Source organism: Oncorhynchus clarkii, chromosome 7 (genome assembly GCF_045791955.1).
Source record: "Oncorhynchus clarkii lewisi isolate Uvic-CL-2024 chromosome 7, UVic_Ocla_1.0, whole genome shotgun sequence".
Taxonomy (NCBI): Eukaryota; Metazoa; Chordata; class Actinopteri; order Salmoniformes; family Salmonidae; genus Oncorhynchus; species Oncorhynchus clarkii.
In genome coordinates this window covers 21922562-21948517 of record NC_092153.1, presented here as the reverse complement: position 1 = coordinate 21948517, position 25956 = coordinate 21922562, and the positions used below count along the sequence as shown (strand labels likewise).

Sequence of the window (25956 nt, the reverse complement as noted above, 5' to 3'; positions counted from 1 at the left end):
GTGGTTCCTGCTCCGTGCTCCCACTAAAAGACCCGTCATTAAGGTCATTTGCTAGCTCAGTTCTCCGTCTCAGGTATTCTTTCACAACTGGCTGACTGCATTCATCCACCAATAGGAGACCTAGCAGCCATCCTCAAAACCTACCAGTCGCTGACTGTCACCTAGTCTCCATGATGCGCTCATTCAGTGGTTAAGTCAAGTATAGCGTTGAGGGTACATGCACTTGTTAGCACCTCTCAACAAGTCCATTTCACAAGGCAATGCTAAACTGATGACAGGTGCCATTGACAATCTGACATAACAACAATGTTTAAAGTGTCATCAGAACGGACCTCCAACTTGTCATTAAGGGGTGGGTGGGGGATGCTCGGAGGAGAGACTCACAGGTACCTCACAGCACTTTTGTCCTAAAGCTTGAATTTGAATTTTAGGGAACGTAATCGTTTTTGTAAAAGGGTTTAATTCAATTAACTTATTCTCAATCACTCATAATGAGGAATGATTTAGAGTTACATTTCCTTCAATGCCCAATGGGCGTCTATGGTAAGATTGTGATATGGAGTCATTGTGGTCGACTGGATCCCCTCTCCCCAGTCAAACATGAGTCACCATTAGCATCTGCTGAACAACACAGAAACATAAATGGTAAACACAGATGTACAAACGTCCATTACAGTAAATAACAGGACATGAGCTGCACTGTGCAGCAGGTGGAACATGTGATATTCCCAGAGGAACCCCCCCCCCCCCTTTCCTGGGATGTCAGGGAAAAAGTGTTAGTGTCTCAAATGGCACCCTATTCTCTATATAGTGCACTACTCTTGACCCAAGCCCTATGGACCCTGGTCAAAAGTAGTGCACTATATAGGGAATAGGGTGCCATTTGAAAAACAGCCACAGAGTCTCAGTGAAGTCTCTCTGATCATAAGGGATTCATTAGTCAGTTATTACAGAGGCAGCTCCACTCTGCTGTGCGTCTCTGGAGCAGTCTTGGATGTCATCACCCAGCATGCAACACAAGGAGGTCCAGACAACACATGAGTCACTTTCCACTGTAAACACTAATGACTTTCTTGAAATAGGGCACCTTTAAAATGGTACCTTGGTGCCTGTAGTCCGTACAGGCACCAACTATACCTCTATACCTTTTAGATGAATTTGAATGAATGAGAGCCTTTAAGAAAGGGGATAATGAAGCTCCAGAATCGATGACTGATGTGCGTTTTAAAGTGTTCATGCACACACAACTCAATTTCAATGTTGTGTAGATACAGACTAGGCCGGTGAACTTGTAGACAAATTACCAACCGACTGTAACACTCCGAAAGTTCATTTGTCTGATGACTTGAAATAGTGGTAGCTAACACAGCTAAGAGCTATTGAACCATAGAGAAGATTAAAGGTTTTGATACTGTAATAGCATTTGGCCAACCAGACAACAGTCAGTCACATCACTTACATATTGTCTACATTAAATACAAAACCAATATGGAAATAGAAAATCACATCCTACCCTGAATTACAAATCTAACCCTGGCTCCTACCACCCCAAGTACTCTGGCATGTCTGAAATGATTACATAGATGTACGCAATATGGAGACAATTCCACCTAGCCTATCAGAAAGCAAAGTATAGCAATTACCAAATTACTTACACTATTTATACATTACAATATATTATAACCACACTTCAGAGAGGAAAGAGAATCAGTTGTTGAGTCAGTGGATAGGAGGTGTTTTTAATCCTGGTTGTGTGGATCTTTTAAACAGTATCTGAAGAAGTTAAATACAATACTGCGACATTAACCATATGAAAAGGCCATGTAAGGTAGGCTGTTAAATAATAATTTTAAAAATCTATACACTTTGACAAAAGGCATTGGTAAAATGGTATTGGGTATAAAATATATGCTTGTATTGACCTAAAAGTACAGTATTTTTTCTTTCATATTTGTTTTCTTTTTGCTAATACATAAACATCTTAAAAAAAAGGCAAAAGGCTGAGGATTGTAAAGCAAATTCCCTAGAAACACACTTCACACTAGAAAATAATAATTAAAACAAATACGTAAAAAAAGCTATACAAACGGACCGAATAAACTCACACTGAGTTTTGTTCCATGATTGGTTAAGAGATATACATAAAACATGACATACACGCAATCAAATTGTTCAAATCAAATAATTTAAGTTGACTAAAAGGGACACAAATGACTTACTGTTACTAAGTACGTTTTTTCGAGAGACAGTTTGTGATTGCCTCATGATGTGCTTTCTACTAGCCAGTGATATGATTGGTGGAGAGAAGACAAGAGTTTATTGGCTGCCTGAAGCAGATGGCCAAGCATCTTACTGAGACTACTTCCTGCTTGGCTATACATGAAACCAGCTGGAGATCTGTATTCTACAGTTCTTTAAAGTACGTGAAAGAGACCTAGAGACAAAGATAGACACCAGTCAATACACAGGGTCATTTTTTGTTACTGTGTGAACAGCAAAATAGGACGAGGTGGACGGAAGAAAAAGACGGGGAGGAACCAGATTCCACATATAGTAGCTAGCTACACTTCTTCCACACAACAATTACTCCACATATATTATGATTAACAGTCAACGTTTTCAACAGCACAGCTCAAGTATAAACAGTGTGTGTTCTATAAATAAAAGTTGAAAAAGTACCACTAGCTTGTCTGGAGAAAAGAAGAAGGCATACAGTATGTCACATCCAAGCTCCTGAAGTAAGTAAGGCACCTTTTACAAGAGCTTTCTGGTCTGGCCTTGATGCACACATGCATGGATATCCGGCCGATAGATAGCCAAGTACTTACAGCTCAAAATGACAAGTTTAACAGCCTATTTGACTAGCGGCCAGTCAATAAAATGATATTACAAAGCTTGCTTGGCATGATATTGTAGTACGTTCCTCTACAAGTTTCATACTTTCTCATTGACAAATGTCAAGTACAATCTACTAAGTATGGATGTAGTAACTACACATGTAAATTCCATTTACTGTACAGCTCAATACTGAGTCTACTGTATGCGTGATCATTTTTGGATCATAAGCTTTGCTCGGTTGGTTGAGTCCTACAAGTTCCAACAAAGAAAACTGGGAACCTTTTTGGCCCAACAAAATACATTAAAAAAATCCTGAATATTGCATTTTAAACATGTTCATTTCAGTAACAATGCCCTTTGGTTCAAAGAGGACCATCTTTTTTTTTTTTTTTTGCATAACAGGAGAAGGCTCAGAGAAACAAAGAAGCTGAGGACTGAGGTGTTAGTTAAGTGGAAAAAACTTTTTCAAACGAAAGGAAATGAATGCTAGATGAATATTGTGGCGATATGATGGCTCTTTTAGTTATTTTTAGGTCAATTCTGTCCTGCTGTTCCACCCAATGTGGAACACTTCAATGTCTTCAAGCAAGACAAAGTTCTGGGACTTGGACGCTTGGAAGTTCTCTTGCTGACCATACAATGGTGACATCTCAGATGATTTACCAGTCTTTCTGTTATTCAGCAAGATCCAGAAGTCGGTACTTTTTCAACATGTAGAAGTTTGACTCACCTTCTCCAAGGTCTAAAAGTTCCTGAGTCTCTCTCTACAAGACCTAAATGTTTTCGAAGTATGTCTGTCGTTACTTCCGCCTTTCTAGAAGTCCTTGAAGATTTCCAAGTCCTTTGCAGGCACAGGTGCATCTTTCTTCCACTCGTCCTCGGGGTAGGCATCAAAGTTAGACGTGTCACCTTCGTGGGACACCTTGGGAACTATGGGTGGCTGAGGGAACAAAAATAACGTGATGCTGAATACATCAAAGAGCTAAAAAAAAAGCAGGTGTTTTCTTTTAAAAGTACATCAACTCTAAAATGGTGAGTTGAATGAAAACAGTACATCCTGATAATAAAGTTAACGTTTACATGTGTTCCCATTGATGTGTGTAATATCGCCAACGTGACAGACCTTCAGTTTTCTCAGAGGTACACCATCCCAGTCTATAGACTTGAACCATCTGTGCTTTTTCACATCGTCTGCTCCGTTCTGCAAGAGAAGACACTGTGCATCAGAGCCGTCCGCGGGCCCTCTATTCCACACAATCTGGAATCAAGATAAATGACGTTCTTCACGTCTGGAATAAAGGGTTTGAAATAATAATGACAATTAGAGCAAAACACTTCATTCATTCTAAACACTTTGTGGTGTCTGTGGTGATTCTCCCTGTATACTGGGAGTGTGTGGCTAGACCACACCTAGAGTCAGCTAGCTAGTCAGCTAACTAGCACATGTTCCTCAGAAAACCCTTTGAGGCACAAGTTAATAACAGACCGTGTGGTGATTTATGTTTATTTAAATCATTGTGCTTACCAACAGTTGTTTAATTGAAAAGAGACATCATATACTCCCACAGTGACTCTTATGCCTTTGAACAATGTAATTCAAAACACTCAGAACTCATCCTTCGATTGAACGTCAGTGCCAGATACATATATGATTCCAATGAATGAATCATAAAATTGCGGTAGACTACAGGGACGAGAAGTCTGAAACAGATAAACACTTGTTTTTTTTCTTTCCATCTTTGGTGGCTGAGAAAAAGCCAGGCCTGCAGTGTTCCTGAGGCATACAGACAAACTGCACAAAACGGAGGCAAGCAAACAAGGAATAATCAGTCCGCCATGAGAGTTAAGATGTGCATGGCGCCTACATTGGACCGCTCGGTGTCTAGTAGAAAAAATTAAATCCCGCCTGTTATGACGGAGAGCCAATTCCATCACAGTGGTGTAAAAAAAGAACATTCATTTATTCAAGAGGAATTACAGATCACTCTACTGAGTGACACGGCGTCCCAAATGGAACCCTATTCCTTACACAGTGCACTGCTTTCGACCAGAGCCCCCCCCTGGGCCCTGTTCAAAGCTAGTGCACTTTAAAAGGGAATATGGTGTTACCAAGAGGCCCGTGTTCATTGTGGTGGGAGACTCCAGTTCTCGCTGTGCAAACACAGCTTCTCTGTTGCGTTCTACACATTTCCTGTGCAGATGGCTTGTGCATACTGGCTTCACTCCTACTACTACAGTGGACATCCTGGCTACCAAAAGGGAGCATCTTTTCAGCAAGATAGAATTGATATTTGCATAGAATGCCCAGTCATGTTGAAATGGCAGGACTAAGTAATGAGCCCGTACCCCATGTGATTAACTACTAAACTGACTTGTTGCCAGTGCAGGGGAAGAAATATGTTTCTCTGTGATCCACCCTAAACCCCTGCTGCACCCTCCCACGCCTTTAAGGGTGCAAACTACCTCTACAACAACTCCCTCTATGTATCCAGCTAATTGGAACCAAATGCAGACATTCAGTCACTCCCTAGGCCCTTTCCTGTCTCAGTGTTGAGACGGCGACGTCAAACTGCAATAGACTCACTCCACGACCTGACGAGTCAACAAAATACTTTAACATGGGTTTCATTAGTACTGTGTATCTGTTCTTGTGTAATGTTTTAGTATAGCTTGGGACAATAAACCTTTACAAATCTGAATCTCAATCATGGTTTGATCTTGAAACTCACCTTCATATTGCCTAACCTCCTGGCTCGGTCAATGACGAGGAACTTCTTGATGAGATCTCTGGAAAACAATAGAAAGACGGTCAGGGAGACAGATTGTTAGTGTGAACTCACTGTGACTGTCTCCAGACAGCAGTGTGTGTGTGTGTTCAGACAGCAGATCGACTGCAGGTCTGCAGTTTCAGTCAGAAGTCAAGAGGTCCGTCTCCATCCAAAAGCTGACAAGATAGATGAGCTTGGCTATTGGAACAACAGATACACTGACAGACTCATAAAGGTGCCATGGGGTAACAGAGAGGTACATTGTGTGTGTGTGTGTGTGTATGTGTGAGGTTCATCCAGACAGAAACATCCCCTCTTGCTCTTTCCCTCTCCCCATTTTAATTGAGGGAAAGTGACAGGTTTTAAAGTTAAAGTTTTCACAACTATGAAGATGCTGACGTAGGGATACTTGAGGGATGAATTTGGGATGATTCACAATGCCTTTAAAAATGACCGTGTAAGTTTTCCGATGATATGCGGCCGGCGCTGACAGAGTGAGCTTTCAATAAAGCTGCCGTATCTCACAACCAACAAGCTTGCCAGCGCTGGCGTAAATATACCAGCCGATTATTGACAGTGTGCATTTTAGTGTCTTAAACCCTCCCAAGTCACAACAACTTCACAATCCTTACAGCCTCCGCTCTCATTCAGTGGCTCTCTTTTACAGTCCCTATACGACAAAGGACTGAAAATGGGGAAGCAGCCCCCCCCCCCCCTCGAAGAAAAATAAATAAATACATATAATAACAATCCTACTCCTATAATACTCCTTGGTCCTAGAACGAACTACAAAATACTTTCAAACTGGAGGAGAGTGTCTGAGTTTAAAGCTCTGGTCAAAGAAAATATCACTGGCCATTGTAATTGTATGTACACACGGGCTACCTCCTGCTGACCTCTCGCTAGGTCTCCCTTACAAAAGACATTTCTAACATCAATGTCCCCCCCCCCCCCCGGGTTATGGCCATGTAGCCTGACTTATGACACGTTGAGGGGAAATACAACGTTCCTTAACTCCAATTGGTTGCCCAATCTGAGACAGTTCTATCTTACGCAATATGTAAGCGATAAACAATGTCACTGTACATTTCTATGGCAATATACCAGACAGCAGAGCTTTTTTTCTGGATCAAAATGGGGCTTAAGTGGTGGGAATGGCAGGGGCGTGGCAGTGGGCGTGGCCAATGGTGAAGTCACCAACCAACATTTTGCCTTGTGGTGGAGATCATTATTTACTTATTTTTTAAAGCACATTTCCTGCAAATCTACACATTTTGCCATGACTTATGCATGTTTCTATGCTATCGGAGTGACTCAAACATGACAAAATGAACGGGGCCCAATGCCATGACAAAGACCCATTATCTTTTCTTCATAGTTTATATCTGGTTTTAATTGTTTAAGTTTTGTTTCTTTCTTTCTGTTTGGAGTAAGGCGGCCTGAAAAAAAACACACTTTTCTATGCATAAAGTCCTGCACAGTGACCTTACTAAATACAGTATATTCTGAATAGCCTATTTATTTTAAAAAATATATTTCTCTAGGCAAGTCAGTTAAGAACAAATTCTTATTTACAATGACGGCTTACCGGGGAACAGTGGGTTAACTACCTTGTTCAGCGGCAGAACGACAGATTTTTACCTTGTCAGCTCGGGGATTCGATCCACCCAACGCTCTAACCACTAGGCTACCTGCCACCCCCTATTTGAAAGGCATATAACACTTTACAACAAGTTGGTCTTACACATGTTCAGTAATACTGTAACACGTCTTATCTTCTCTGCGATAGAAAAGAGTTACTGCAATGGACAGACAAACACGGACAGAGCCAGAGACAGACAACTCAGGTTCAGGTTCTACCCATCAGTTCTGATGGATGGGACCGGGTCAAAGTGACAGTGATGTAGCTGGAGGGAATATAAAAAAAAAATAAAACCCTTCTGTCTGTCTGGGGCCAAAAGATAGACGGCTTAAGTGTTTGGGGCTCTTTTGTTAGTGTGTTATGTAGCAGTGGGACTGTGTGTGTGTGTGTGTGTGTGTGTGTGTGTGTGTGTGTGTGTGTGTGTGTGTGTGTGGTAACAGTGGGACTGTGTGTGCGCGTGCGTTAGGTAACACTATGTGTGTGGCCCCTCCCAGGTATCCGGCTGGGCCAGTGTGTCAGGGCTGATTGAGTACTGCCCAGGTCCTCCTCTCCTTCTAAAGCCAGTAATCTCCTAACATTACTCCAGCCTCCAGCTGTTCTGAGGAGCAGTGCGATGGTTGTGAGGGGTTTAAAGGACGAGTTCCAACTCAGCAGAGTGTGTCATTAGTGAGGGCCCGCATCCGACATTCAGCGTAGCTAGCTCTTCATCTTCTGCACGGGAGGCTGATTGACCCTGCCGTTTGGGAGGATGGTTGCACTGTATGACGCAGCACACACACACACACACACACATGTTGTCTGCGTGCGCAGGCAGGCACACACGTTCATCCACACATGCGGTGGTCACACACGCACGCACGCACGCACGCACGCACGCACTGGAGAGATAAGTTAAATATTGGATTTGGTACATTCCTAGATGCACATACACAACTAAAAGGTATTCACAATGCAGCCCTGCCAAATTCCAATTGTCAGGTCCTAATCATGAGTATTGGTAATGCATTTCCAAAACACACTATGTTTGTTATGGGTAGAGTGTGTGATGGTGGATGCGGGTGTGTTTCCAATAACAGTCGGGAGGACTTATCTCAGGAACATTTTGTTTCCTGCACGCCAAGACCTAAATCTAAAAATCGGATTGAAATGTGATGTGAAAACCAAGAATCCATACATTCTCCTCACAAGTCGAAATTTTATAAGATGGGCTTATCGTATATTACGTATCATAATGGAACACGTTTGTGCCGAGGTAGTGGTAGACTTTGGGGATTTTCCCTCCATTATTTCACCCCCAATCCCCTGTGCTTGGGTGTGTGCCTGGGTGTGTGCCTGGGTGCGAGTGTGTGTGTGTGTGTGTGTGTGTGTGTACGACCTACTTTACATAAAAATCCAGATGCCGCGGGAATTCCAGCTTCCCGGCGAGGATCTTCTGATAAATACCAAAGGGATTGTCGTCAAAAAACGGTGGGTACCTGGAGGGGGAAATAAAAGAACATGTCATATAAACACTCTCCTCAAGCGGTGATAACTTGTCAACTCCTTCAAAATGTTTGTTCCTATTGGCAAACACTAATAAAAATTCAATCCAATTAAATCACAGAGGAAAAATAGAATCATAAACCAGGTTTCCATCCAACCTATTTACGGGTCCAGTATGTAAACGTACGCACTCACTAATGTAAGTCGCTCTGGATCAGCTGCTAAACTATGTAAAATGTCCTCTCACTATGACATGGGAAAGCATGCAGTTTATTAGGCTACAGATGAAATAAGTTGTGATGAACATCACAGGGTGGTGAAAGTGCACGGTGATGAGCTTGATGGTGACATGGTGATCAATGCATGTCTGCTGTTTGACAAATCATCTGGCTTTTCGGTCCATAATAATCTCACACATGTAGGTAGCCTACCCACACTGTATCTGAGAGCTGTTGACTTGGGGGCAGGTGCCAAGACCAGAGTGGGCACATTTTCTATATAAAACAAATGTTATTTTGTGACAAAACCATCAATAGAGTATTTATTTTTTTCGGTACATGGGAATTTAACCGCAAAGGTTTTGATAAAAGCACAGCTTTTTATGAGCAACAAATCATTTTTGATGGAAACACGACTGTGGTGGGAAAACGCACATCTTTTTTATGCACATTTTTGATGGACGGAAACCTAGCTACAAAACAGGAAATTGAAAGGGCTGCAGTAAAGTACACGACAACACAACGCAGTGAAACACATGACCCTACAGTTTAATTAACTCATCTGGTGACCTGTGTGTGTGTGTGTGTGTGTGTCTGCGCGTGTGAACACACTCGCCTACGCGTCTCTGTGTAGTACAGAGCTGTAGCTCCTCAGACCAATCAGCTGCATTCTGGTGACTGATGGTTTAATGGTGAACGCTTCGCCAGCACTGCTCCAGCCTGGACAAACCATTAACCGTGCAGGCTGCTTTACATAACGGGCCAGGCCAGCCTAGCTAAATGCATTACACATGCAGCAGACACCAGTTTGTCACAGGGGCTGCCTAGCTGAGCCAGTCAAAATGGAGACAGAGACCTGACTGTGGAATTGGGGCCTGGAGGCTGTTAGATGTGTAGCACAGACCAATATTATATATTTTTTTTTATGTACAAGGTCAGAGAATTGTGTAATAGATTCATTCAAGTCAGACGGTCAGACGAAAGCCAGATAAGACAACTATCAAAAGGAGGACTGCATCAGTGGACGACGGCACGCATCAGTCAAAACCTGTCAATAAACTGAAATGACTAAAACGGACAGGAAAAGGAAGGGAGAAATAATGCCCGGTAATGATTTTTGGTCATGGCCTGAGATCAGAATAAAGTCCTTCAGAAAAGCTGCTTTCCAAGGGGAATGTAATGTCTTTAGCAGGGACAGGTCTCTACAGTGAATGTCAGAGCAGAAGGGAGGGGGAAAAAAAGAAGAGGAAGAGTCAGGGTGTTGGTAGAATACGAGGGGAGCCAAAGGATGAATCAACAGAGAGCTGCTTCCCTGATGGGTCCTCCTCTTACTGGATGGTAAAGAGGGAGGCCAAGTGCAGGCTACCACCCCACTCCCCCAGGCACGCCCGCCAGCCTGCCGGTAGATTAGTCTAGGTCCCCAGTGATGAACAGTGAGAGACTAGAGACTCGGCTCCTCTTATGCAACAGCAACCTACGGTTTACGTAACACCTGAGGTGTCGCCAAGATTCCACAGGGAGGAGGATGGGGAGAGGAACGGACGGAGGAAATGGTGAAAACAGGATAAATCAAAACAGGGAACGACTAACATGTTTAGCAGTAGGAGTTAGGATCGTCTGTACGCAGGAGTAGGCCTAGGTGTTTGGGAGTAGATTTAAACTAGCACGGCTACAGTAAGAATCGTCAAGAATGCTCATCTTCCACAGATTGCAGAGAAACAGAAATTAAAACTGTTTCTGGTTAGCATGGAACTGGAATAGGCTACATTGACCAGAGAAGATGTTGTGATGTGAGTGGGAGGGAGGACCACACACACACACACACAGCGGTTTTCATTAAGGAGAGCAGGCTCCCCCTCCAGGCAGGATTAGATACAGGATGATACAAGCCTACTGGACTGTCTGTGTGTGTCGGTGTGTGTGTGTGTGTGTGTAAGATACAGATGGGCTGGACTGAGTGTGTGTGGAGCTCAGTGCACAGGTGACCTCGTCATGATTATTCCCAGAAGTCAGGACCCTGGGGCGGATGGATGTCTGAGTGTGTAAACCTACCACACCTCGTAACTTTCAGAAGCCCCCCCCCCCCTTTACATTCCTCCACTACGGAAGCTACAGGACCTTTGACAAAACGGTTACACGGCAGGCAACCTTTAGGGCGCGTTGTTCTGAAGGGAGCTTTTGTCTCCTGGAGCGCCGAGTGTGCGCACACTTCAAAAGGCCAGTGTGACGGATGCTAAGGAGAAGGTCACATTTTTCTTCACCAGAAGCCCAAGGCCACTGAATTCTCTACTGGCACATGAATATACTAGGGTGATGTGAGGAGGCACTTCTGACTCGCTGACAACTTCACTACCACTCTAGTACAGAAGCACGTTTCTATATTCATACAGATTTAATCAATACGGTAAATAACAAAAAATGATTAATCAAATAAAAAAATGAAAATAAATCAAATTCATGTTACAGATGATATTTCCCCAACTGTTCTGTCACGTAGTGAAGAAAAGCAGAGTGATTGTTTTAAACGTCTAGCTGCTAAGTACTAGGCATATTAATGTTCATTTTATTCAAAAGGCATAGATACAAAATTTTTACCCATTCTGGGGATAAGGGCTGTGCTACATTTCCATAGCAAAACAAACAATACACACCCAAACCCATCCTGTGTACTGTGCTGAGGTTATAATAACTAGTGCCCTCTAGGGGCGGCTAATTCACATGATAGGCAGTGGATCCCAACCTTTTTTCGGGTTACTGTACCACCAACTGAATTTTGCTCTGCCTGGAGTACCCCTGATTTACACCCTCATGAGTATTTTACCAGTAGGACTATGGTCTCATGAATCTTTTCAAGTACCCTCTGTGGACAGGCCAAGTGCCCCTGGTTGGGAGCCTCTTTGATAGTGTACTGAACATAACACTATCAGAGCCCTTCTCTCTTGCTGGGTGGTTCGAGCCCTGAATGCTGATTGGCTGACAGCTGTGGTATATCAGACTATATACCACGGGTATGACAAAACATTTATTTTTACTACTCTAATTACGCTGGTAACCAGTTTATGATGGCAATAAGGCACCTCAGGGGTTCGTGATATATGGCCAATATACCACGGCTAAGGGCTGTATCCAGGCACTCCGCGTTGTGTCGTGACAAAGAACAGCCCTTAGCCATGGTATATTGGCCATATACCACACCCCCTCGTGCCTTATTGCTTAATAATATGGCACTTGGCAGACACTTTTATCCACTCACCATTCAGTGACTGCATACATAGGCTACACCCTACATATTTAGCCTAGTACATGTAGCCTATGTGACGCCTGCAGAAATGCATGCGGATTATAAGCAAAAAGCAAGCACTTAACTCATGTGTAGGATGGGCTATATAGAACAAATCATTTAACTTGGTTCCCTCGTCTCAAAGAGGAGCGGAAGAGCAGCCGGCCACGTGAGGGATGCTATATGTTGCTAGCAGACATCCACTCAGTCAGTGAGTCATTCATTCATTCATTCATTCAAGGACAGTGCACTCCACAGAAGCACTGCTGAAATAGGATTTCTATAGGCACCAGGCCGCAGATGTACCGTAGCTAAACGGCCCGGCGTCACTGTCAGTGTTCCAAATGGCACCCTATTCCCTATGTAGCGCACTACTTTTGACCAGGATTCTGTTGAAAAGTAGTGCACTGCATCGGGAATAGGGTGCCATTTGGAACACAGTCCCGGCGTCGTTAAGCTATGGTACAACTACGGCCTGTCTACAGAAATCCTATTTCAGTGCTTCTGTAGGTCTTGAATTAATGAGTGACTGAGTGGGGTTCTCAGACGAGAGAGCACAGCTTAAAGCCACCAGAGTTTGTTATCATGAAACCTTGGCCTCCACAGATCACACACAGGTGGGAATGTGTCAGAATAAGTTACCTTTGACCTTTCTTCAATCTGTAATCTTCATTTCATCCTTAACACCGTCCACCTCTGTCATCACAGAAACACAAGGCAGACTGGTCTTGGAATTAAACCCACTACAGAGTGACGTAACCTCATAAGGTCAACTCTCTGAATGACAGCACACTTGTCTTACCATTGACTCGCCACAGACATTCTGCTGGATACTACCCAATGTTCATAGACAGAGCCCACTGTCCATAGAGGATAGCCACTCTTCATACATACTACTACACTAGCACGGGATCAATTCTATCAATTCTAACAATTCAGGAAGTAAACTGGAATTCCGATTCCAATATTTTTCATTAAAAAAATCAAATGAGGAGAATTGGAATCTTAGTTTACTTTCTGAATATAAATTAAATTGACCCCAACCCCTGCTACTACCACCCAGTCATCTTGTCCGCTGGTGGACTGGGGCCCCCTGGTGTTCAACCCTGCCCTGTCAGGAGACATGACACTAGTGTTCAGCTCAACACTAGTCCTTCCCATTCAGTCAGAGGACAGAACAATACTACTCACCCAGCCAGCATCTCAAAGACGAGGATCCCCAGGGCCCACCAGTCCACCGCCCGGCCATGACCTTTGCTCTGGATGACCTCTGGGGCCAGGTACTCTGGGGTTCCACACAGAGTCCACGTCCTGAACCGAGCGATTTTGAAAGAGACATTAAAGAGAAACAATATTAGGTTTGAACCATTTACATTTGAGATGTTACGTTACTACAACAGAACACAGGAACACGCAGACACGTACAACGTTTATTTGGGATGTGTAGCCGATAATAGCTGACTGATGATCAATCCAAGCCTAGGTTTCCCCAAGGGTCACCCTGTACGCAGCACACACTGCACATTCCAATGAGTTCCCCCGAGAAAGGAGACTTCTGTTACATACAGGGAAAGACAACCCCAGTCTTGTAAAGTGATCACCCTGCCGTTTATAGTAGTGTCCTGTATGTAGGTTGCTCTCACAACAGTATCAGCGGTCAGTGGACTGGTCCTTCCAGTCAGTAGTAGTGCAGCCTATGCAGACTGATCTCACAGTAGCATGTACGTGGTATAACTAATACAGTGCAGCCTGATCTCACAGTACTATCGGGTGGTATATGGATCCAACAGAGTGACGGAGCTTTAGTTTGCTGGAAGTATTGGTTCTGGTTGTGTTATTGGTAGATCAATGTCTTTGGTTCAATAGTACAGCTGATTAACACTGTTTGGAGGACATATACAACCCTGGATCACTATTATCAGGCCAGCAGGGAGGGTATCTGAAGTGGGGAGCAGAATAGGACACAACAAACTATCATTTTCATCTGATTTTTTTTATGTTCTGAAGAAGAAAAAAAAAAACTGGCCCTTTGGAAAATAACTCTTGGTCAGTTGCCGTGGTGATGGTTAATTTGTATGCAAATGGTTACTCTGTTTAAAGAGCAGGCTCGAGGTCCCTGATTTCATTCGTACATTTCCACCATTAGTATAGAGTTTGATGTGAACGACAATGGGACACTGGTCGCAATGTGGAAAATGCAGATTGCATTGTGCATTTTTTTGTGGCATGCAACCTTTGTCTGATAGGCATATCTACCTCAGACTCAGAGTACTCTCTGGACAGGGTGCTACTCTACGACTGGCAAAGCTAGTCTAAAAAAAACGGTAACCTCCGAGCACATCCCAGAACCAAAGCGGGTCCATTCTGCCATTAGGTGGGCACTGTGGAAGCATCAACAGTGTGGTGTGGTATTGTTTCACCTTCTAAACTGATCGCCCGCGCACAGGAACACCACCAGTGGCAAGGCAGCCAACTCAGCTCATTCGTTTGTTCTTCACACCCTCGCCGCATTCGAGACAATTCATTTTGCCTTCCGGTTCTTTAAGTGGGTCACAAGATGCACATCAGAGACACATCTACTCCAAATCTGTTTTACTCTCCCGGACAGAGAAAATGTAATCTTAGTCCATTTTGTTTACATGTCAGTGGGTCAGGTTTGTGTTCAGCGAAGCTCCCTGCAAAACACTAGTGCTACTGCAGTCTCACTACACTACCGCAGTGCAGATACAAAACTGTTTTAACCCAGAGTGCTGCAGCTTTCCAATCCTACGGAGGTTACTGAAGAGGACTAGCTGCTTGTAACGCTAATATAAAAACAAAAATAATGGCAATTTCCATCGCATCTTTGCATTTTTTTCAGATTCCGTCTTAGATAGAGCGAGGATTCCCCTCCATATACAATAGTATATGGGTGTAAAATGACAACTTCAGGAAGGATATCTATGTCCCTACTGTACCAATCAGGCAAATATGTCTGTATGGCTCTTACAATGAGACAGAAAAACAAACAGCATTCACTCCCGCAATTAACACGGCAGTCTAATAATATCCTGGTAATGACTTGTTAGGGGGCATAATATCTAACAATTAAGGATGTCCTTAGCTGTGCAACACACCTGCTCCCAGATGGGAGGATACCTGTGGGGACGAACAGCTCATACTGGGACGCTGCTCTGCGGCTGACCCTGCGCTGCTTCCAGTCTCTAGGGTGTGTGTGGTCTCAGGGAAGTTGGAAATATAATAACACAGTCCAAAGACACATTTCCGTGTCTCGATGGACAATAAAGTTGCACTCTGCGGCATTACATCATACCTGTCCGAGAGCTTCTTAGCGAAGCCGAAGTCCGTGAGGCGGATGTGTCCCTCGCTGTCCAGCAGTATATTCTCCGGCTTCAGGTCTCGGTAGACGATCTCTTTGGAGTGGAGGTACTCGATGGCACACACGATCTCCGTGGAGTAGAAGAGGCCCGTGGTGTTGCTGAAGCGCCCGCGGCTACGGAGGTAACTGAACAGCTCCCCGCCTGGAACGTAGTCCATCAGCATGTATAGTAAACGATCGTCATGGTGGGTCCAGAACCTGGAAGGTATAAACAGGAAATAAACACACCGGTACATTTGAACAAGGTGACTCTAGTCAAACACAAATATTGGTCAGGTAACAGTGGCTGGATGTAGAGAGTTAGACCACACGGTAGTCTGGTCAGTGTTTGCTCAGCTTACAGTATGTGGCATGGGCCTTGTCAAACGGTTGTAGAGGACAAGTGGAAAGTGGCCCTGTGTGGCTTAGTGGGTAGGAGCGCGGTGCTAGCAACACCAAGGTCATGGGATTCACCACCCCTAATCACATACATATTCTAGAAACGTATACACTCACTGTAGGAGAGGTCACCTTGGATAAAGACTTCTGCTTAATGGCATATATTATTTATATATTAAAATCCACTTCCAACAGATCTGTGGCTGACGATGGCGTTGAGGCGATCAGACAATAACAGTCTGATGAGGAAGGGGTGGTGGACTTCGGTCAGGACTTCCTTGTCTTTATGTTATGACAGCCACGTTAGGCTATGTTTGGTGACGTTATGTGTCGATGAGGTGATCAGACACTCACAGTCTGATGAGGAAGGGGTGGTTGACTTCGGTCAGGACTTCCTTCTCGTTGTGGACGTGCTGCTCCTGCTTCAGCCGGATCACGTCGGGGATCTTCATCGCCTTCAGAGCGTAGAACGCCCTGCTCTTCTTGTCTTTCACCAGGAACACCCTGCCAAAGGTCCCTGTGCCTGAAGCAACGAGAGAGAGGAACAGTCATTGGACAAGGCGTTAAGTTCTCTCTTGCCCCCCCCCCCCCTCAGATTATTTCTGCAACAAATCAACCACCATTATTTTTTACTTCACACTTATTTTTCTTAATAATGCATTGTTGGTTAAGGGCCTGTAAATAAGCATTCATTGTAAGGCTTACACCTCTTGTATTCGGCATATGTAACAAATAACATTTGACTTGATAAATCAGGAATAGATCTCTGGATCAAGTAATTTCATGAAATCAGAATGACATTTATTTTTGACATTCAATCATGCCTGACATGTTTTCCACCCTTCCATCAATTAAAAGAGGTTGAACCTGGAAGAACTGTCCAAGATTCCTTGAGTTGTCTTCTCACTCTTTTACAAGTCTGACCTCATTATTCCGGTCCCCAATTCAGATTGTTTCTCTATTCCCATCCCCAGGTCAAGAGGAGTACAAAATAACACCCCGTGTCTAGTCATATTTCACTGTGAGTAAGGAGAGAGGGAGTAGACAAACAGAGAGAACAGAGAGATGGACTCACAATCCCTAAAAAAGTCATGGAACTTTGGCTTCTGGCACGTTTGGGCTTACCTCGCACAAGGATTCTTTGTCCTTCCCTGTTCTCAGTCTCCATAGTAATCTAATAGGAGCAGGCAAAACAAAGCCCAACCCCTTTCTTTGTCTTCTTCATAATATCATAAGACAGAGGTTAGATAACTCTGAGCTCAACTGTACTACTTACTATACCTGAAAACATTGCTGGTGTAATATAGCGCCTCAAAGCAGATACGTTCTTGTAAAGTCAGCACAATCAGATGGATATTCTACGGATGTTTGTCCTCTCCTAGTGGGCCTAATACTACTTATCTAGAGACTCCCAACAAGCAGGCTTTAGGCCTACACTACTAAAGCATGAAAAACAGCTAGAGAAAATCTTTTGGCAAACATAGTGAGCACCTTGCTCAATATAAGTGAGTTAATAATGACATGTGTGTAGTCTTTAGGCAACAGCTCAATCAATATTTTGTTTGTATTCAGAAGGAATCTGCTGCAGAAGCCAATCGTCTAGGGAGGTTAGGACTAGTACCTGTCGGCACAGTAAAGACATATGGTAATGTCCTTTTCCAATCACCGTTCGTTGCTCCCTCAAGTAGCCTAATCTTGTGGATGCAGCAAACTGATATTTTTCTTCCTCTGATTTTGTAGCTACTGTTGCATTTTTAGATGTGTGCATGTACAGTTGAAGTTGGAAGTTTACATACACCTTAGCCAAATACATTTAAACTCAGTGTTTCACAATTCCTGACATTTAATCCTAGTAAAAATTCCCTGTCTTAGGTCAGTTAGGATCACCACTTTAATTTAAGAATGTGAAATGTCAGAATAATAGTAGAGAGAATGATTTATTTCAGCTTTTATTTCTTTCATCACATTCCCAGTGGGTCAGAAGTTTACATACACTCAATTAGTATTTGGTAGCATTGCCTTTAAAATTGTTTAACTTGGGTCAAACGTTTCAGGTAGCCTTCCCACAATAAGTTGGGTGAATTTTGGCCCATTCCTCCTGACAGGGCTAGAGTAACTGAGTCAGGTTTGTAGGCCTCCTTGCTCGCACACGCTTTTTGAGTTCTGCCCACACATTTTCTATAGGATTGAGGTCAGGGATTTGTGATGGCCACTCCAATACCTTGACGTTGTTGTCCTTAAGGCATTTTTCCACAACTTTGAAAGTATGCTTGGGGTCATTGTCCATTTGGAAGACCCATTTGCGACCAAGCTTTAACTTCCTGTCTGATGTCTTGAGATGTTGCTTCAATATTTCCACATATTTTCCTCACTCATGATGCCATCTATTTTGTGAAGTGCACCAGTCCCTCCTGCAGCAAAGCACCCCCACAACATGATGCTGCCACCCCTGTGCTTCACGGTTGGGATGGTGTTCTTCAGCTTGCAAGCCTCCCCCTTTTCCCTCCAAATACAAAGATGGTCATTATGGCCAAACAGTTCTATTTTTGTTGTTTCATCAGACCAGAGGACATTCCTCCAAAAAGTACGATCTTTGTCCCCATGTGCTGTTGCAAACCGGCTTTTTTATGGCGGTTTTGGTGCAGTGGCTTCTTCCGTGCTGAGCGGCCTTTCAGGTTATGTCGATATAGGACTCGTTTTACTGTGGATATACAGTAGATACTTTTGTACCTGTTTCCTCCAGCATCTTCACAAGGTCCTTTGCTGTTGTTCTGGGATTGATTTGCACTTTTCACACCAAAGTACATTCATCTCTAGGAGACAGAACCATTCCTGAGCGGTATGACAGCTGCGTGGTCCCATGGTGTTTATACTTGCGTACTATTGTTTGTACAGATGAACGTGGTACCTTCAGGCGTTTGGAAACTGTTCCCAAGGATGAACCAGACTTGTGGAGGTCTACAATTTTTTTTCTGAAGTCTTGGCTGATTTCTTTTGATTTTCCCATGATGTCAAGCAAAGAGGCATTGAGTTTGAAGGTAGGCCTTGAAATACATCCACAGACCTCCAATATACTCAAATGATGTCAATTCGCCTATCAGAAGCTTCTAAAGCCATGACATCATTTTCTGGAATTTTCCAAGCTGTTTAAAGGCACTTAGTGTATGTAAACTTCTGACCCACAAGAATTGTGATACAGTGAATTATACGTGAAATAATCTGCCTGTAAACAATTGTTGGAAAAATTACTTGTGTCATACACAAAGTAGATGTCCTAACTGACTTGCCAAAACTATAGTTTGTTAACAAGAAATTTGTAGAGTAGTTGAAAAACTAGTTTTAATGACTCCAACCTAAGTGTATGCAAACTTCTGACTTCAACTGTATATACTATTTTCATCATATTGAGTGATTACCACCAGAAATGTCCAGTGATTTCGTTTGGCAATGTGACATAGGTTTTCCCCTGCAAGTGTGTCAAGCCTGGTTTGTTCTTTTCTCTCCAATACAGCAACGCCTGAAGCAAAGGGATATGCACCAAATGCTGCACTGAATACTTGCATGGTGTACTGAATATTGTTTCCAAAAAAATTAAAACAGCTAGGCTATATGATAATAAATGGCACAAAATGGATGTTTCTCACAAAACCAACGTGAGGTATTTTGCATGGAAACAAACCAGAGGTCTAGCTAACTTGGAAAAGTGAAGGGGAAATGACTGACCTATTTTTGCTCCACAACTGAACTGAATCAATTAGAGGGAGAAAGAGTGACACCTGTTTTCACAGCGACACTTAAAGGTGTGCTATTTTGTCAGATTCTTGGCTTGCTGGATGCTAGCCTACATGTATTTGAATAGAATACAGAATGCTTCTTGTTCTAATTCTGTGGGAGCAGAAATAGATAGGCCTGTGTGTTTTATTTGATTTGACTGACACTACATATTTGACAGAACAAGGCCAGACGTGGACTGATAAGAGCCTAGCTTGTTGATGCTACTCAATGCACTTGGCTTAGGCCCCACCATTTTTGCCTCATCACCAAAAAAATGTTTCCTATGCATGAAAGATGGGCAAAATGCCTGTAATGACTAAGCTTCGAATGTCACGTGAGAGGCGCCTCATTATTTCAATGACCATTAGACAAAAGCCGTCCTCAAGACGTGTAACTGATTAGTCATAAGAAGTAAATCCCTCTCATCATCATCATCATCATCTAACAAAAGGTTTTGCAAATTGGCTGATTTTATCTTCGGCCTATAAGCTTCATCCTCTCCCTGATCGCGTGGGCTTAGAATGATGGGAATTCTCTATTAGCTAAGTTTCCTGCTCGTCATTAATCAAATATGAGAGTAAAAGATTAAGTGGTTTTCGTGATCAGTAGCCTGTGTTCAGTGTTGAAGTAGTGCATGTTGTTTTAACATTCTTGGTTTCTGGCATTAGACTCACCACAGAGGACTCCACCCATGTGAAAAAAACACTGTTCAACAGCTGAGCCTGCTGACACATTACCCATGCAGCAAAAGGACTTACGTGCCCATACAAGAGTGAGCAGAGCCAAACACAAACTTTGACATTCCTTTGACATTCACAGGGCACTGCTCACAATAACAAAAAGGAACATCTGACACCTCACTAACATAGCTATTTCCTTTTTTATTTTAATTTTATTTTTTTTACAAATAATACATACTCACCCTCTCTGAACTAGTCGAAAGGGTTTCGATGTTGCAAAAGTCTGATAATGAGGGAAGTAAGAGTTTCCTCCATTTAGCTTTCACTTCTCAAGCTGGTTATTTCATGTATGCAATGTGACCATGTACCCTGCTTGATCCCTGAGATATACACAGATATTTCCCTTAATGTCATGTCAAGAAAATGTTGACCATCCCAGCAACTGTGTGGGCTGACGAATTCCTCAATGATTGGGCACAGGGTGGAATTTAAACCTATGGGTGGGCTTGACTGAAATGGAGAATGTTCTTGTCCCCCATCAGGTTGACAGATTAAGTAGCAGACCAAACAGGGTCATGACAGCTTTCTTCTGACTCAAGAGTTGAATGTTGTTTCATGTTCAGCACATCACCTTGTCATGATCTCATATCCCATGGAATGGCTGATCACATAGTCGCCTTGGCTTTCATTGCTTGTGCTGTTGTGCACGAGCCTAACATGTACCAGTAGTAGTAGCCTATATAGCCTAGTTGATAGGCAGGATAGTGTGAGCCCTGTGATAGACAGACCAGTTTCACCAGCGTGTGTACTGTAACATACTGGCTTGCTGCCTAAACTTACCAACTGTGGCAATGGTGTCCAGGTCATCGAGTGAGTATGTCCTGTTGTTCAACGTTAACGATGCTGCTCCGGCCAATAACATGGGACTGCTCGCGCAGGTCTTGGCAGTCTCACGAATGGAGTTGCTTTCATTAGTTATCCCAACCTTTGCCTTTGTTGATGCCATTTTCCGTATGCATCCAAATGTAGCTATACTAGCAATCACTTTAGCCAGCTAGTTAGCTACCAAACCGGTTTCGCCGAGGATAGATAGTCAATGACGGTTTACAGTAGCCAATTCTCAAGATAAGTGTCCGCCTTATTCCCGAATACCAACTATGGTTTTAAATCAAATGTGGCTACTTCCCTTGGACAAGCGAGCATCTTGTCTTGATAGCTAGAAAACAGGTGCCGATCGTATCCTGGCGGAATCGCATGATGTCTCTCGAGCGGTCACTGCTGTCAAATGCAGACGCTAGCTAGCCATAGCAAACAGAATAGCTAGCAATATATAGCTAACACAAAAGAAAACCATCCCACCGCTAGCGACTGAATGAATGACCAACGCTACTATAGCTAGCTAATGTCAAACTACAAACGCATACTGCACATTTCCACACGAGCCGCCACTTGAGTAGCTAGGGGGTCTCGTGTTGTCTCGCTAGTTTAACTTCCGTCATAGGAAGCTAGTTGGCAAGCAAGAAAGATATTTGAGACATTTAAATGATTTACTCATCCGCTTCGTTCGCAAGTAGAACCTCACCCAGTTCAACAACACACATACAGGGCAAACGAGCAGTGGGGAGTGCTTTGTGTTGACAAAAAAACGACCAATGAGTAAACACCCCATGTGCAAATTGACCAATGGTATGATTAAAGGGGCGGAGACCCGTTTGACAGACAGCTGGGAAACAGCCGTAACTGTTCTTTCCACATGTACAGTTTGAAGACACGCCACTCAAATGAAACACGGTCTGCTTTCCACTGTGAGATTAAACTGATACAGACAGTAAAGAGTGCCAGTACACAGCACCAGCTAAATGTAGCCTAATATCAAATGGCAAGGTTTTAGAAAGCGGACTGAACTCCACTCTCTCTGTAAACCCTTTATACAGTAAAACCTGAAAGCTCTGAGTAATGGGGTGTGTATTATTTACTCATGGGCTGCGGTGGGGATGAGATGCTGGGGTGTGGAGAGTGACTGGTGGAGTGCCTCACTACCTTCTCAATTTTCAGAGGAAAACCCAAGACATGTTTGCTAATGACCTTTTAAAATACCCAAATGAGAACAGCTGTTTTTAAGTGTCTGCACCTACTTTTTCCCCACATAAAAAATACTACCGTTTACTATAGAACACTACAGTTTAATATAAAATACTACTGGAAGCAGAAGAAATTTGGCTTGTTTTGGCTTGTCACCTAAAACCCTCACAAACTTTTACAGATGCACAATTGAGAGCATCCTGTCAGGCTGTATCACCGCCTGGTACGGTAACTGCACCACCCACAACCGCAAGGTTCTCCAGAGGGTGGTGCGGTCTGCACAACACATCACTGGGAGCAAACTACCTGCCCTCCAGGACACCTACATCACCCGATGTCACAGGAAGGCCAAAAAGATAATCAAGGACAACAACCACCCGAGCCACTCTCTGCTCACAACGCTACCATCCAGAAGGCGAGGTCAGTACAGGTGCATCAAAGCTTGGACAGAGAGACTGAAAAATAGCTTCTATCTGAAGGCCATCAGACTGTTAAACAGCCATCACTAACACAGAGAGGCTGCTGCCTACATACAGACTTGAAATCATTGGCCACTTAAATAAATGGATCACTAGTCACTTTAATAATGCGACTTTAATAATGTTTACATATCTAGCATCACTAATCTCATATATATGTATATATTCTTATTCCATTCCTTTACTTAGATTTGTATGTATAATGTACTTGTTGTGGAATTGTTAGATAACATGTTAGATATTTCTGCACTGTTGGAACTAGAAGCACAAGCCTTTCGCTACACTCACATTAACATCTGCTCACCATGTGTATGTGACCAATACAATTTGATTTGATTTACAGTTTACTACAGAATACTACAGTTTACTTTAGAATACTACAGTTTACTATAATGCTACAGTTTACTATAGAATACTACAGTACTTCCTATATAATTATGTAGTAAACTGTAGTATACTGTAGAATACTACAGTAAATACTACAGTATTATCTGCAAAAAATGAACTCTGTAGTAAATACTACAGTAATGTCCGCAAAAACACTACACTTTTTACCTGTAGTAAATACTACAATATTACATGTGCATATACCTGCCAATTTCCCTCCCCCATATCGCAATTTGTGCCACCCGAAAGTGAGAAACCTCCAGTCAAGTTTAGACCATATATTGTTTCCTATAGCTTATAGACAAGTGCAGAAGCTCTGAACTATCCATTTAGACCACAGTTCTACCTACAGCTTATGGAAAATGTGCTCTTTTAGTATTTATCCAGGATGTTTTCTGAAATAGGAAGCATTTCAAAATATATTTATTTACAAAAAGGTAATATGCGTTTTTAATTCTGGTGCCGCTCTGCACACACAAGCTTGTTAGCTTGCTGTCTCAAGTTCTAGAATCTAGACCAACTTAGTAGACTTCAAACTAGAACATACAGTAGATCTATCTAGACCACCTATTTATTTCAAAAGCAACCACAAACAACATTTTATATGTAAATATAAATGTTTATTTTTGGAGAGGGGAGAAGAGATGAGATGGGCATAGGAGAGGAGAGAAGAGGAGAGATGGGCATAGGAGAGGAGAGAAGAGGAGAGATGGGCATAGGAGAGAAGAGAAGAGGAGAGATGGGCATAGGAGAGGAGAGAAGAGGAGAGATGGGCATAGGAGAGGAGAGAAGAGGAGAGATGGGCATAGGAGAGGAGAGATGGGCATAAGAGAGGAGAGAAGAGGAGAGATGGGCATAGGAGAGGGGAGAAGAGGAGAGATGGGCATAGGAGAGGGGAGAAGAGGAGAGATGGGCATAGGAGAGGAGAGAAGAGGAGAGATGGGCATAGGAGAGGAGAGATGGGCATAGGAGAGGAGAGAAGAGGAGAGATGGGCATAGGAGAGGAGAGATGGGCATAGGAGAGGAGAGAAGAGGAGAGATGGGCATAGGAGAGGGGAGAAGAGATGAGATGGAAATAGGAGAGGAGAGAAGAGGAGAGGTGGGCATAGGAGAGGGGAGAAGAGGAGAGATGGGCATAGGAGAGGAGAGAAGAGGAGAGATGGGCATAGGAGAGGAGAGATGGGCATAGGAGAGGAGAGAAGAGGAGAGATGGGCATAGGAGAGGAGAGAAGAGGAGAGATGGGCATAGGAGAGGAGAGATGGGCATAGGAGAGGAGAGAAGAGGAGAGATGGGCATAGGATAGGAGAGAAGAGGAGAGATGGGCATAGGAGAGGAGAGAAGAGGAGAGATGGGCATAGGAGAGAAGAGAAGAGGAGAGATGGGCATAGGAGAGGAGAGAAGAGGAGAGATGGGCATAGGAGAGGAGAGAAGAGGAGAGATGGGCATAGGAGAGGAGAGATGGGCATAAGAGAGGAGAGAAGAGGAGAGATGGGCATAGGAGAGGAGAGAAGTGGAGAGATGGGCATAGGAGAGGAGAGAAGAGGAGAGATGGGCATAGGAGAGGAGAGAAGAGGGGAGATGGGCATAGGAGAGGAGAGAAGAGGAGAGATGGGCATAGGAGAGGGGAGAAGAGATGAGATGGAAATAGGAGAGGAGAGAAGAGGAGAGGTGGGCATAGGAGAGGGGAGAAGAGATGAGATGGGCATAGGAGAGGAGAGAAGAGGAGAGATGGGCATAGGAGAGGAGAGAAGAGGAGAGATGGGCATAGGAGAGGAGAGAAGAGGAGAGATGGGCATAGGATAGGAGAGAAGAGGGGAGATGGGCATAGGAGAGGAGAGAAGAGGAGAGATGGGCATAGGAGAGGGGAGAAGAGGAGAGATGGGCATAGGAGAGGAGAGAAGAGGAGAGATGGGCATAGGAGAGGAGAGAAGAGGAGAGATGGGCATAGGAGAGGGAAGAAGAGGAGAGATGGGCATAGGAGAGGGGAGAAGAGGAGAGATGGGCATAGGAGAGGAGAGAAGAGGAGAGATGGGCATAGGAGAGGAGAGATGGGCATAGGAGAGGAGAGAAGAGGAGAGATGGGCATAGGAGAGGGGAGAAGAGATGAGATGGGCATAGGAGAGGAGAGAAGAGGAGAGATGGGCATAGGAGAGGAGAGAAGAGGAGAGATGGGCATAGGAGAGGAGAGATGGGCATAGGAGAGGAGAGAAGAGGAGAGATGGGCATAGGAGAGGAGAGAAGAGGGGAGATGGGCATAGGAGAGGAGAGAAGAGGAGAGATGGGCATAGGAGAGGGGAGAAGAGGGGAGATGGGCATAGGAGAGGAGAGAAGAGGAGAGATGGGCATAGGAGAGGAGAGAAGAGGAGAGATGGGCATAGGAGAGGGAAGAAGAGATGAGATGGAAATAGGAGAGGAGAGAAGAGGAGAGGTGGGCATAGGAGAGGGGAGAAGAGATGAGATGGGCATAGGAGAGGAGAGAAGAGGAGAGATGGGCATAGGAGAGGAGGTGAAGAGGAGAGATGGGCATAGGAGAGGAGAGAAGAGGAGAGGTGGGCATAGGAGAGGAGA

The 25956-nt window shown here is 43.7% G+C and overlaps 1 protein-coding gene across 1 annotated transcript; it reads right to left on the bottom strand.

Annotated features, from left to right (window-relative positions):
• Positions 1-1396: 1396 nt before the first annotated feature.
• On the bottom strand, positions 1397-22047 carry LOC139413056 (cAMP-dependent protein kinase catalytic subunit PRKX-like). The gene is made up of 8 exons (XM_071160072.1): positions 21280-22047; positions 16340-16508; positions 15542-15805; positions 13420-13539; positions 8628-8723; positions 5568-5625; positions 3962-4039; positions 1397-3778 (listed from the first exon to the last, which is right to left on the bottom strand). The coding sequence occupies exons 1-8, from the start codon at positions 21443-21445 to the stop codon at positions 3653-3655; spliced, it is 1077 nt and encodes a 358-aa protein (XP_071016173.1). The 5' UTR covers positions 21446-22047; the 3' UTR covers positions 1397-3652.
• Positions 22048-25956: the final 3909 nt, after the last annotated feature.

What these genes read in the sequence shown, in the direction of transcription:
- LOC139413056 (XM_071160072.1), bottom strand. Translation starts at nt 21,445, where the DNA reads ATGGCATCAACAAAGGCAAAGGTTGGGATAACTAATGAAAGCAACTCC. An exon ending in GTCTTTGAGATGCTGGCTGG is followed by an intron (nt 8,724 to 13,419) that starts GTGAGTAGTATT and finishes TTCCCCCTCCAG; the next exon opens with GTACCCACCGTTTTTTGACG. An exon ending in GGAGGTTAGGCAATATGAAG is followed by an intron (nt 4,040 to 5,567) that starts GTGAGTTTCAAG and finishes CTTCTCTTGCAG; the next exon opens with AACGGAGCAGACGATGTGAA.